This window comes from Peromyscus maniculatus, chromosome 8 (genome assembly GCF_049852395.1).
Source record: "Peromyscus maniculatus bairdii isolate BWxNUB_F1_BW_parent chromosome 8, HU_Pman_BW_mat_3.1, whole genome shotgun sequence".
NCBI lineage: Eukaryota > Metazoa > Chordata > Mammalia > Rodentia > Cricetidae > Peromyscus > Peromyscus maniculatus.
The window spans coordinates 14,876,174-14,889,867 of record NC_134859.1 but is presented as its reverse complement, the minus strand read 5'-3'; the positions used below and the strand labels follow the sequence as shown (position 1 = coordinate 14,889,867).

At 38.8% G+C, this 13,694-nt stretch overlaps 1 protein-coding gene across 4 annotated transcripts in view; it reads right to left on the bottom strand.

Moving 5' to 3' along the window:
• The window catches only part of Ranbp17 (RAN binding protein 17), a 340,305-nt gene that overhangs the window by 103,341 nt on the left and 223,270 nt on the right, over nucleotides 1–13,694 (bottom strand). For all 4 annotated transcript variants that reach the window (XR_013053188.1, XR_006075264.2, XM_015997609.3 and 1 more), the window contains 3 exons: nucleotides 13,076–13,156; nucleotides 2,326–2,389; nucleotides 2,133–2,241 (listed from right to left, as the gene is read on the bottom strand). Coding sequence is in view for 2 of the 4 variants with exons in the window: in XM_015997609.3 (XP_015853095.2) it covers nucleotides 2,133–2,241; nucleotides 2,326–2,389; nucleotides 13,076–13,156 (254 nt within the window). In the remaining 2 variants the exon portion in view is untranslated. The remainder of the gene's footprint in view (nucleotides 1–2,132; nucleotides 2,242–2,325; nucleotides 2,390–13,075; nucleotides 13,157–13,694) is intronic.

Genomic DNA, 13,694 nt, shown 5'->3' with positions numbered 1-13,694 from the left:
ATGCAGTTATTTTTGTGGTCAGAGTACTTCTGATTTCCCTTTAAAAAGTACTTTACAAGAATAAGCTGGGAATATAGTTTTAGCATGCATGAGACCTTAGGCTTGTTCTCCAGTATCACCTGCAGGCACAATTATATGTCATATTTCTTGAAACTTATTTATTCCCATAACTAGTTGAAAAGGCACATCAAAGCCAGGGCATCATTTTACACTGCCTGCAACTTCAACAGTCCTTGGTAACTACCATTCTTCAATTTTACAATATCACCTTTTTTAAAGTCTGTGAATGAGCGAGATCACGTAGTAGTTGTCTGTCTATGCCTGGCTTATTTCACTTAACACAATATCCCTTAGGTTCATCCATACAGCTGTAAATTGGTTCATTTTCTTATTTGCACAGCTAAAGAGTATTCTATTTTGTATGTGGTATTTTCTTTGTACATTCATGCACCAGTGGATATTTAGGTTGTTTCTATCTCTTGGCTATGGTGACTGCGGCTATAACGAATACGTTAGTGCAGGTGTCTCGTCTCCTGCATGCGGACTTCACTCCCTCTGGGTGTACATCCCACTAGGAGGATTTCCAAAGCCTGCTGTGGTTTTACTTTTAATTATTTAAGGCATTTCCATATGGTTTCCCACAATGGTAACAGTTAATTATTTAGCATACAAAAAACCCCAAAACCCCACACTTTATTTAGCTCCTTTTGATATATTTTTCTCCACTGTACACAACTGTCCAATTATCTCAGTGATACCTTATCCTTTCACTTAAAGAACATTAAACTTCATGTGCTGTATTGTTTTCAATCATCAATATTTGTGATCACAGATCATTTTATGAGTAAGTAAAGACACTATAATTTTGATTCTATCATTGGACATTCACATAGTTTCCATTTTTTCCCTTGAGCTTAACTGTTACTACACACAAACAACATCAACAGTGCAGGGCAAGCAATGGGATAGCAGTAGAGCATTTCTTCAGCATGCACAAAGCCCTGGATTTGATTCCTTGTACTGCATAAACTGGACATGGTTGCAGACACCTGTAATCTCACCTCTTGGGGTTTAGAGAGAAGAGGACCTGAGTATGAGGTCATTCTCAGCTACAGAGCAGTTCAAAACCACCTTGGGTTTCCTGAGTCCTTCTCAAACAAAAATAAAACAAAAGAACAACCTCTGCCCCTGACCTTAGACAATGTAAGAGTGCTGGTCTAGTACACCAGACATCATGGGTTTGGTCCTCAGCATGGTCTAAAATGGAGTGGACATACACAGGCCTGTAACACCATCCCAGTCACTGCGGAAGGGGAAGTTAGAGGTTCAGGATTTTAAGCTCATTCTCAACCTCAGCTTGAGGCCCACCCGTACTAGTACATTAGCCTTTGTCTCAGAACAACAAAGGGAAAGATCATTCTTGTTGGGCTGGCAAGATGGTTCAGTGGTCTGCTAAGATGATCAGCTAAGACTGATTACCTGAGTTTGATCACTAGAACCCACATGGTAGAGAAATAGACTGACTTCTGAAGTTGTCCTCTAACCTCAACTAACTAACTCTCTCTCTCTCTCTCTCTCTCTCTCTCTCTCTCTCTCTCTCTCTCTCTCTCTCTCTCTCATAATAAATAAAATTTAAAAAGTGAAAAATAAAATAAAGTGCAAGAAATATATGAAAATAAGGGTAAACATTTACAGGTGTCCCTAAGACTTCCTGGGCTTCCTTCCCTTGACTTTGCAGTGGTGTGGACTGAAACTTGGGCCTTATACATGTGAGACAAGTGTTCTACTGTTGAGCTCTATTCCTGACTTTTTAAGACAATTCTGAGATGAGACAGGTCTTCCAAATCGCTGACCTTGAACTTACTCTGTGGTCCAGGCAAGCCTTGACTTGTTATCCTCCTGTCTCACCTGACACGCCAGGCCTACTTTCTAGACTAGCAATGTAAGATTCATGGATCAAAGGACACAAAGGAAGGACATTCTGAGTTAAAGAATCAGGACAAATAATGCTTAGAAAGTCACAAAAATGGTCAAAGACAGCAACTTCCAATAAGTGAGGTGCTGCGCTTACTCTCCCACTCCTTCCACACCAGTGCGGCTCTCCTCCTGCTGGTTAAGCCTTGTCAACTTACCCAGATCAACCATCAGAAGGCGAGTGAGGGCTGTGTAGAAGGTTGTTCGGCACCTCAAATCACTGAGACTGTAAGTATCACTGATGCCAAGAAATGGGAAGTGCTCACTCTAACAAAAGCAAAAGACATGGAAAGTTACCACGTTTGACTTAACTATCCAGAAAACTTGGGTCATTAAAGAATTAACACGTACCGTGTGGTTTTTTAGCATGAATTTCACAGCATCTATTTTCACAAGTTTTTTTAAAAGGATATAGGTAGTAATGTTAAGGAATCTGGAGAAATATACATAATAAATCATAAAACATAACTAAAATGGCATTTTAGTATGCAAGAAGAATAAATATTTCTAGGATTACTCCTATAGAAATGTCTTTCATTTTGCTAAGAATGATAATCCATTATTAACTAGGGCAATTACTTTTCCATCTTATACATATTCTAGTTATGGAAAGAAAGAATGAATCCTATAATTAAGACAAGAACCCCTCACTATTAAAGCCTTGATAGGAGAAAATTGAAACTGACCCTTTTTACATTTGGGTATAGCTGGAGAATTTCTTTTTACTTAATGCTATTTCATAATAAAATTATTATAAAGACCCATAATAGACTATCAAGAAAGAAAAAAATTATTCAATTTTAAGAAACAATGAACTCAGAAGTTTAAAACCAATATCTAGTTAGAAAGATATAGCAAAAATTCACGTCATTAAGTGTTGAAAGACAGCTTAATGTGACTAATATTTCTCAAGTGTTTAAGTAGAAGACATTTTTTCATGTTATTTTATCCAGTCTTCACAATTACAGTGTTGTTATTTCTACTCTGTAGGTATGAAAACAGAAGCTTAAAGCAATGAAGTTGTCCATCCTAAGATTGCACAGATATGATTGACTTTGCTGACATTTGAATTAAGGCTCGATTCAAAGACTTTTTTTTTTCCTGGACCACATCAATAATCTGAACAGGCAAACCATGAATGAGAATCAAACTGAGGGATCATAAACATGAACACAAAGCACAGCTAACTTCTAGTCTGTTTGGGTTTTAGGGATGCATACTCAGGATGCACCCTCTGCTCTTCCTTCACCATATTTATGTGCTTTCTGCCATAGCACATCTTGGTTATTCTCTATATTTCCTCCTGTCTTGCAGGCTACAGCAATCTTCCTTGGTTCCATTCACATCGTAATGGAAACATCAGCTCCTTCCTTTCATATTATTTCCAAACACGGGGCTTTGTAAATTTCCCATGTATAATGACACTGAAAAGCCCAATTATCATTTTAGCCACGGAGTGGGAAGCACACTAGGGCACAAGTCAGGAAAATGTGGGTTCAGTTATCTGGACGAGCCTAAGCACTACATGCAGCACGCACGACTGCAGTTTAGCTCCTCTCCAGCAAGTGAGAATGGAGTCTGGAGCCAAGTGACTGCATGGGGTGTTCTGAGGATCAGGCGATGCACACATCTTTACTGACTATAAACCAGGGAAAAGACACGAAGATGAAGAAAACTTAGAAACGGACAGTTCTAAGTTACAAGGCCAGTTCTTACCACTCTAACTAGCAGCATAGTATCACTTCCAGTTGTTCAGTGACCAAATGAATTAAACAAAATTAAATAACTTTCCCAACGACAAGTGAATTATATGACTTAGATTTAAGTTTGTCCAACTTCCAGGTGACCACTAGAATGGCATGCTGTGCATGTGTACCCCCAGGACAGGCCTGGCAGCCACACATTTCCCTCAGTGCACGGCGTTTTCTGGCAACCACAGGACAAGATCAGCGCTGATAAGCAGCAAGCTTTTCCTTAGATTTAAAGATGCAGGTTTGATGACTTCAAAATCATCAATCTCTGAGCAGATGAACTGCCATTCAAACTTCACTCAGTTAAACAAGGGTGGGGATCAATAAACTTAGAAATATCTTAAGTAATTACCAAAGACAATTCTCTTAAAATTGCTAAGTTCAAAGTGACAGGGTACATGGGTGATATGGATGCTGCCATTAAGAGGAGCCCTCCTGTCAGCACCGCTAACAAACGGTTAGTCATGTTCTGACAACAGAATATTTATGGAAGCAATAAACAGAACATCCACAGGAAAAACATCATCTGCCAAAGACATTTTCCGCAGAACCGCATCTGTGCACTTTATACCAAGGTCAGCCCCCACTGTCTTTCAATTAATTCTCCAGAAAAATGATTAAAAATTTGAAAAAATACAATAATGAGAATTCATCTGAATGTTTACATTCCTTTACAGGAATTCAGCTCAAAGCTAGCTAATGGTCTTAAGATTTGTAATGTTAAAAGGAAAAGGCAAGAGGGCATATCTTTATGATCTTTTATTTTTATTCTTCTCTAGCAGACTAGTGTTCTTTTAAGTTGCTCTATTTTGGGCAGAGGGCTGAATGGCTTAGGGCAGTACTGGGTTAGGTTTGGAGGCCTGAAGCTCACAGTGGGGAGTACAGCATGCTAACAGGAACAGCAACAGTGCTAGGACTCCTTCCTGAGCAGTAGCATGAGTTAGCACAGGCTACACTGGGAATAAGTTAATACAAGGAAGAGCCAAGGTTCAAATCCAGGTCTGCTTGACACTACAGCATCCTGCCCTCTTTCCACTATGTGATACACACCCACTCGACTTTAAAGGCTGTATTTATTCCACCCAAACTGAAATACAACTGGAACTGGAACTGGGCCCCAGGCATGACAGGGGGATCTTATCTTTTGGCCAATTTGTTAATGGCCAACTGCTACATCTGACTGAGTAAAATTTCCAGAAAATTCTTCTGCATCTGTGTAGTTAAAAAAAAAAACAACCACTGAGACAGGTGAAGATGGTCATGAAGTTAGTAACCATGACAAACATTGCTGTAATGAAACACTATGACCAAAGAGCAAGTGGAGGAGGAAAGGGTTTATTTGGCTTACACTTTGTCATCAAGGAGCTCAGGGCAAAACCTCAAACAGGGCAGGAGCCTGGAGGCAGGAGTTGAGGTCATGGAAGGGTGCTGCTTACTGGCTTGCCTAGCCCACTTTCTTGCAGAACCCAGGACCACCAGCCCAGGGATGACACCACCCATAATGGGATGGGCCCTCCCCCATCAATCACTAATTAAGGAAATGTCTTACAGGCTTGCCTATAGCCCGATGTTATGGAGGCATTTTCTTAATTGAGATTCCCTCCTGTCAAGTTGACATAAAAACTATGCAGCACAGTTGACCCCTTGTCAACTTGACATACAAACACACTACTGTTAGACCATCTTTCCTATATCATTCATCCCACAAGATCTCATATTAAAAAACATAAATAACTTTCAAAGTTCCACAGTCATTACAAATTCAAACACATAAAAAACCCAGTCTCTTTAAAATAGCCAATCCCATTTAAAATCCCAAGTCTTTCAACTGTGGGCTCCTGTAAAATAAAAAATAAATAAAATACTTTCTGACTTCCAGAGGGAAGAACGAGGGCACAGTCTCAATCAAATCAAAGCAAAACCAAACTCCACTAGTGTTAATGTCTCCACGTCCAACGCCTGGGATTCACTCACGATCTTCTGGGCATCTCCAGTGGCTTGGGTCACTTCTCTGGCTTAGCCTCCTGCAGTGCACACAACTTGTCTTCTAGGCTCTAGCTGGCTCCATTCCACTGCTGCTGCTGTTCTTGGAGGTCATGCCATGGTACTGACATCTCCAAAATGCTGGGGTCTTCTGCTGCAACTGGGCTCCACTTTCACCAACAGCCTCTCCTACGCTCTCTTATCGGTGCCAAGCCTCAACTTCTCTGCATGACCCCTTCAGTCCTGGGCCTTCACCTGTCACTGAGGTTGCACCTCCGCCAAAGGCCTCTCCTGACCTCCACGACCCCTTCATGTCTTTAATACCAGTACCACCTGGGTGACTCTTACACTACCAAGTTTGGTTGCCAGTGCGAGGTACAACCTTGGTTACCTCTGGGACACAGCTTCAGTGTGTTGACTCTCAGGAAACACTTCCCAAAAAATTTCACCTCAATGATTCTGGTCTCTTCTTAATCACCACTAATTCCTCAGCTACAGCTGATCAGTATCAAGTATCCCAGCAAAGCAAATGTTTCACTTCAGCCCCACTTAAGCAGGACCACAGAATCTTGATTCAAACTAACGAAGGCCTTGATAGAGTCTTTAAACTTCCTGTAGTGGGTAGCCATTCCAGCTTGGATCTGGAAGTTCCAACCCCCATTGAGACTCTGGCAACTGTCATGCCTACGAGGCGGGGCCAGGAGACCCGAGAGCTGGATGGGCCAGCGCTCTCTCTGTGCTGGGACGCTGAACGGTGAAGGTGGACTGTGCAGAGCTCTGGAGAACACCGCTGGACTGCGATACACCTTCCCCAGACCCTGCGACCTACCTTTCACTTAATTTGTGAGTTAGGCCGTTAAATAAATATCCTTTTAACTACGTGGAGTGGCCAAAATAATTTCTCCAATACTTCCCTCTCAAACTTCACAAGCCAGGCCTCCATCTTCTGCAGTGCTCTCAACATTCTTATCTTCCAAGCTCCCATAGTCACCAAACACTGAAAATTCAATGGCCTTTCTTGTATAAAGTTCCCAAGTACTTCCATAATCCTCCCCAAAACAACACGGTCAGATCTGTCACAGCAGCAATACCCCACAATCTGGGTACGAACTTGTCTTAGTTTAGGGTTCTATTGCTGTGATGAAACACCATGACCAAAAAAGAAAGGGTTTTATTTGACTTAAATTTCCACAGCACTGGTCAACACTGCAGGAAGTCAAGATATGAATTCACACAGGGCAGGAACCTGGTCGCAGGAGCTAATGCAGAGGCCATGGAGGGGGCTGCTCACTGGCTTTCTCCCGATGGCTTGCTCAGTCTGTTTTCTTAGAGAACCTAGGACCACCAGCCCAGGGATGGCACTGCCCACAATGGCCTGGGCCTTCCACCATCAATCACCAATTAAGAAAATGCCCTACAGGCTTGCCTACTGATCTTATGAAGGCATTGTCTTAACTGAGATTCCCTTCTCTCAGATAACTTTAGCTTGTATCATGTTGACATAAAACTATCCAGCATAGCCGGGTGGTGGCGCACGCCTTTAATCCCAGCACTAGGGAGGCAGAGCCAGGCGGATCTCTGTGAGTTCAAGGCCAGCCTGGTCTACAGAGCAAACAAACAAACAAACAGTAAGGAGTGGGAATTAAATTTCAGTCACTCAATAAGAGACAATATGTTCTAAAAGTTTTAATCTCTATTACTTTACAATCTAGTAGAAAAAAAGACTAATGCATAGTAAACGACATTACACTCATACCTAAGATGTATTCGTAAGAACATTATGTTTAATAACATTAAGAAATAAGTCTGAGGCTAGCCTGATCTACAGAGAGAGTTCCAGAACAGCCAGGGCTACACATAGACAAACCCTGCCTCAAAAAACCAAAAGCAGGAAGGGGGAAGAAAAAAAGAACATTAGAGAAAAAACATGAGAAAAAAATGAAAAGGATTAAGTGTTCAGTAAGCACTAAAGGATTAAGGATTTCAACCATTTCAGTATTGTTTTCCTAAGTCTTTATGAAGAACCAAAACTCTGAGTTGAGCCACCCTGTCAAAAGAGAGGGAATGACATTTTTGGTGAGTCAGTGAGGGACAAGGAAGGCATCAAGCAGAAAGAAAAATGAATGTCCTTGATCCCAGTGTCGAGGAGAAAATAGTTGCTGAGTGGGTGGTCAGCAGACTAGTTAGGAACTCAGCAAGTCGGGTCGTAACTCAAGTGTAATCAATGATGTTACTTTGATACAAGAAGCAAGTGGAAGTGATTTGGGGCTTTGCCAAGAGAAATGATCAGATTCAAATAATATCTGTGGAAAGTGATCTTTTGAAGAAGCAATATAAAGTTGGTGAAGGCCTGAATGAGGTATGCAAGAGTAGAGAAGACTCCCATACTTGACTCTAGTATAAAACTATCAGACAGGAGCTAAATTATCATGACTTTCCTCATGTCAGATAGACAAAGAAAAAAAAAAAAAACACTTGATGAGAGATGTTAATAAAAGTGTGCTTGAGGGACGCTTCTGAAAACTAATTTTATTTAACATTCTCTCACACCATTTTGAGAGAGGCGTATTCAGGGAAAGAAAACAATGTATTAAACTTAATACCTTCACAAAAGTAGAATTACTATTCCTTATTTCTAAATATTTCCTACAACACACAGCTTTATTTGCATGTTTCACTTGTTTTATTCTATATTGTTGTTTCATCGCTCATCCTGTATTTTCTTCTGACTCCCATCTCTTTCATGAATCACACCTCATTGGTTATGTCTACTCTGCACAGTATCTGGTAATTTAAAAAATATATTTCATATAGTATGTTAGCTTTATCTAATAAAAATGGCTCCTCAAAATACCATGGGCTGGAGAGATGGCTGAGTGGTTAAGAGGGCTTGCAGTGTGATCATGAGGCTCAGAGTTCAGATTCCAACATGCAGCTAAAGGCTGGGGTAGCCTTGAGCACACTTGTAACTCCAGCACTGAAGTGGTGAAGACAGGAGGATCATTGGCAATGGCTGGCTGCCACCCTAGCTGAAAAACTAGTACTGCACACATCACTCACACGTACACATAATATGTGTGTAAAAATCCAGTCCTATCATTGTCACATGCCCACATTATTTTTTAACACATAAATTTCCAAAAAATTAGTATATAATTTGAGTTAGATTAAAAATGTATGTTAGTAAAGCAGTTGATTTTGGGATCTTAGAGGAGAAATATGGAAAGAGGTCCAAAATCAGGGTAATTTCGTAGAACTGAGAGCTGAGGGCAGGGTCTAGAATCTGCTCTTTCGTCCTGCACTTGGCAAATGACTACTATTAACTGAATTGACAGGGAACAAGAGGCTACGGCAAATTAAGGTGAGTGTAGAATCAAATCTAAAAATCACTATTTATCTTTAATAACTTGGAGTAAATATTATCTTCAGGGAGATAGTCTGAAGCCAAAGAAAAGGAATGATTTCTTTATATCACAGATAACCAGGGCAGTTCCCTGGGTGTATGAGCTACACATTCACACAGGGCTCCAGACTTAGAAATGCCTCATGTGGTTTAAAGCTTTATTGTTGGAGGTCTTGACATTATCAATAATTTTAAAGAAGGGACCTTCCAGTTTTCATTTTTGAGCTAGGCCCTCAGAATTTATAGGTGTTTTTGCGATAATAAAGAAATCACTGGTGCCATAGCCTGTTGAAAATAAAGTTAAAAAATTAACATAGAACCTTTTCTTATGCGGGTCTAATTTTATTTGTGTGTGAGTGTGAGTGTGAGTGTGAGTGTGTGTGTGTGTGTGTGTGTGTGTGTGTGTGTTTAGTTATATGCCCTATATGTATGGATACATAGGAGACCACAAGAAGATGCTGGATTCCTTGGTGCTGGAGTTATCAGCACCAGAGCCACCTGACATAGCTGCCAGGAATCCAATCCTGCTCCTCCCATGAAGAGCAGCAAGCAGCAGGTCCTCACTGAGCCATCTCCAGCCTTCCCTCCTCTGCCCCCATACCCAGGGATCTGTTTTTAAAAGTGAAAGACAGTCTGGCCTTTCCCAAACCTTTAAAGATTATGTAAAAAGGGGTGAATACCAACAGTAGCCTGGTAAAGAATAGAACTTCCTTTCTCATTATTCTACCTGTGAACCCACAGTGAGAGGTGTGACTGCTATCAATTTGAGGAAATGATGAACTGCATTAGAAATATTGACCAGCTAGCCTCCAAAAGAAGGGAAGAAGCTTCAAGGGACAGTTGACAAACATCAGGACTTTGGAGAGAGAGACTCCCCACGTCCCTTTTGGCTTGCAAGGTCAGTTACATTTGAGCACTTTGTTGACCCTTACTCTCTGATTTTCCCAGCAGCTTCCCTACTGCAGTCATTTGGACAATCTCACCATCTTCCATCCAGATAGAAACTAGATTTCAGATGTGTAAACAATTCAGAGAGGGAGGATCTCAGGCACTGACCTACTGTGGAAGGCTGGACCCAGTTGGAGCAGGTTAGCTCAAGCTACAAAGAATCTTGAATTTTACTTGTGGAAATTCTAAGACTATACTAAAAGTTATTCAAATATACTTGCTAGATATAATATATATCCATCCTGGGCAATGAATCTGATGGGAAAATATAAAAGTTCTTTCAAAAGGGTCTTTGGAGTTAAACATTACAAACTCTCATCAATTCAGAGGGTTCAGAGTAGGCCAACAATACCTTATTGGAAAGGTAAGAGGTTATCTACTCATGAACACTCAGTTTCCACATCATTACTTAGCGAGCCAGATGATCTCTAATCTGTCACAGCTGCCTTATTTAATTCAAACAATGCTGAATGAAGACGTGCCTCAGGAGAAATGCCTGGCTTTTTAAGCAGGACATACGATTCAGCCCTATTTTCTAACTCTTCAAGGGAGAAAGAAGTTCGCAAACATGTCCCCAGTCAGCAGCACAGAGACTCAGTAAAGAGGCAGATTCTCAGGTTCTGCTCAGAGCCTTACAGAGAGAAGTGCTGGTTGTTGGGGGTGGGGAGGAGGGCTAATGACGTGATAACAGACATCATGTTCAAATACTCAAACAAGCTTGACCACTGCTTTAAGGGAACTTCAGGCTTTTATGTAATTACTTAAAAAAAAGAAACAAACAACAACAAAAAAAAAAACAAAAACCTTGGTAATTTGTTTCCAAAAAAGTAGTCAGATTAAGGAAAAATAACCAAAGCTTACAGATTGGTTTTGAGTGTTCTGAACACTGAATGACAGCCACCTGAAGCACACAAAACAGAAAACAAAAACAAAACAAGGACATGCATTATAAAGAAAAGTGAAAAAATTTCACAACATGGTTTTCATTGACTGGTTAATAATATTTTAAATTATTTTGAGAATCAACATAAGGCTTTTCATTAAGGCAGATGATACTTACCTACAGCTGAAGAATGCCATTGTATTTTTAACAAAAAATAAGGTATTATTTTGAGATCATGATTAAAAAACACATATAATAATGAAATTGGATAGAACAACAAAACACACATTAGGTAGCCAGAGACTGCATTGAAATGGATACACCAAGCACATATTCCATTATGTAAATGAATTCAAAGATATTTCATGACTGATCAGCTAGAAGGGACATAATGATTTATAATTCAAATAACTGAGCACCAAAATCAAATTGAGCTAATATGTATTTCTAAATATGCAAACTTGAAATAATTGTTAAAAAATATAAATCAATGTACCTTCATGGAAATAATTCATATCTGTTATAACCTTTAACCTTTATCTAATAAATGTTTTGAAAATAAGACTTTTTAAAATTAATTTTAAGAGGTATTCAAAAGAAATAAACTGTTTAGAAAAGATTATAATAGTTATACTTAAAATAGATAACAGAAAAAGTATCTTAATAGATACCAATAAATTAGGCATTATGCAAATTATACTAAAATACAAATCAAATTAATTTTATATTAAATATCAATTTCAAACTGAAACCAGAGTGAATCTAAACAATAGGTCTGTGTTCTACAATCAGAGGCCTTCTTCCAGATAACACACTTTCACAGTAATTCACTGTGAAAAGCTGGAGAGGTTGCAATACTATGAAGTACTTATCAACCACTTCATATGTTAGAGATAAAGAGTATTTCAGCACCATTATTAGAAAAAAATACAGGTTGAGTTTTTTTAATAAGAAAAAATACATATCTTAAAAAGCCAAAATGACCACTGGAATTGGGTTGTACATCACTTTTCAGTAAAGAGGAAAAACAGCCTGGACAGGTGTAATTTATCATTTTTCTGATTTAATATCAAAGAAATATATTAAAATAATAAAAAGAATCCTGAAATCCTCAAAATTTGTAGTGATAAATAGCCCTCCCTGTCTTTATTGCATTATACCTACTAACAGAAATATTGCATGGTGGATTTTGCCAGACAAGGACGATTATTTTCCAATAAAAAGTTGCATATTAAATTCCAGCACAAAAGTGGGTGTCTAATACTTTGGAAATCTTTTATGGTTTACGGAGGAACACAATCTTAAACTTAACTAATACAAGCATATTCTTGGAATGAAACTGCATTAAAGGTTTTCATCCAAAGCCAACCATTTTCAGAATTTGTTCTTATATTAAAATATCAGCTAATCTTATGGGTTAACTAAACCAACGTTTATTTATTTTTCACAATATCTATGTATCTTACAGCTAACAACATATAAGCAACAATCTACAATCCAGCTCTCATTGATAAAATATTATAGATGTCTAGTAAAAATGATTTCTGGCTTCAAATTTTAAAAGATTTCTAGAGACAAATATGTAACTATTTAATGTGTAACAGGAACTCTTAACATGAGTAGGTGTGACTATGACCTGGTGAGGAGGCCAACAATCAAAGAGTGGCTAAAAGCCAGTGACCCTCTTTCTATTACTCTTTTGTGTGTCTCAACTTGTGCAAGCCATACGGGCTGATGCTCACGAGGCTCTTCCTGAGGGACCCAGGAACATCTGACCTTCTTCAAGCCAGTTACATGCTTTCTTTCAGAAAAAGAATTTCTGAAAATTATGAACAACTTTGAGCTGAAATACATGAGCGTTGCATACTTTATTATGTAAGCATTATTAGCCTAGATTAATATAAACAAAACTAGCCAGTTAAGAATATATATATGTATATACATTCATATAAGCTCAGTTATGATTGAAAATGCTTCATAGCACAGTTATTATAAACACACATTTTATAGATAAGGCTAAACAAATTAGACTTTTTATTGTAAAATTTTGGAAAATTAGAAGCAGGGAAAAATATTTGGCCATGTAAATGCACCTGCTGGGTTAGTATATCACATATACAATGAAAAGGATATCCAACCGAAAGGTCATTTAGGAACTGAAGAGTCCTTGAAATTACAGGCTCACATCTTCCCCAATACTTGAGGTTTGTAACACTAAATATGAAAAAACAATGTTTTAAATTGTTAGATAGCTGCCTGCATATGGAGAACCACAGAAACACAAACATTTGATGTAAGTCAGATGACCTCAATGACAAAATGAAAGGCATGTTCAAATTTCAACAGAACTTTTAAAAAATTTTTATAGCACATTTAAACTTTTATATGGTCAATCTACAGTGCACATTGGCATAGAATTCTTTTAAGTTTAAAATAGTTCTATAAATAATTCTCTAAGTTAGTCAGCCTATAATGTTAAGTGTTTCAGAGGAGAAACATTAAATTTAGAATCAAGCCAAACAGAATGAAAAGAGGAATTATTATCACAAAGGAAGTCAAATGAAAGTGAACCAGTTCTTGCCCCAAATGAATCATCATCTGGCGGCTCCAAAACTGACTTATGGTCCTGGTGTTGACCCAGCTTTGTCCTGCAAGCAAGACAGTGTGATCTATGAGACACACAGTATGCAATTGGAAGCATACCAATGTCGGTTCAACATGTAACAGTGTGTTTGTGAGACAAACCATTCAG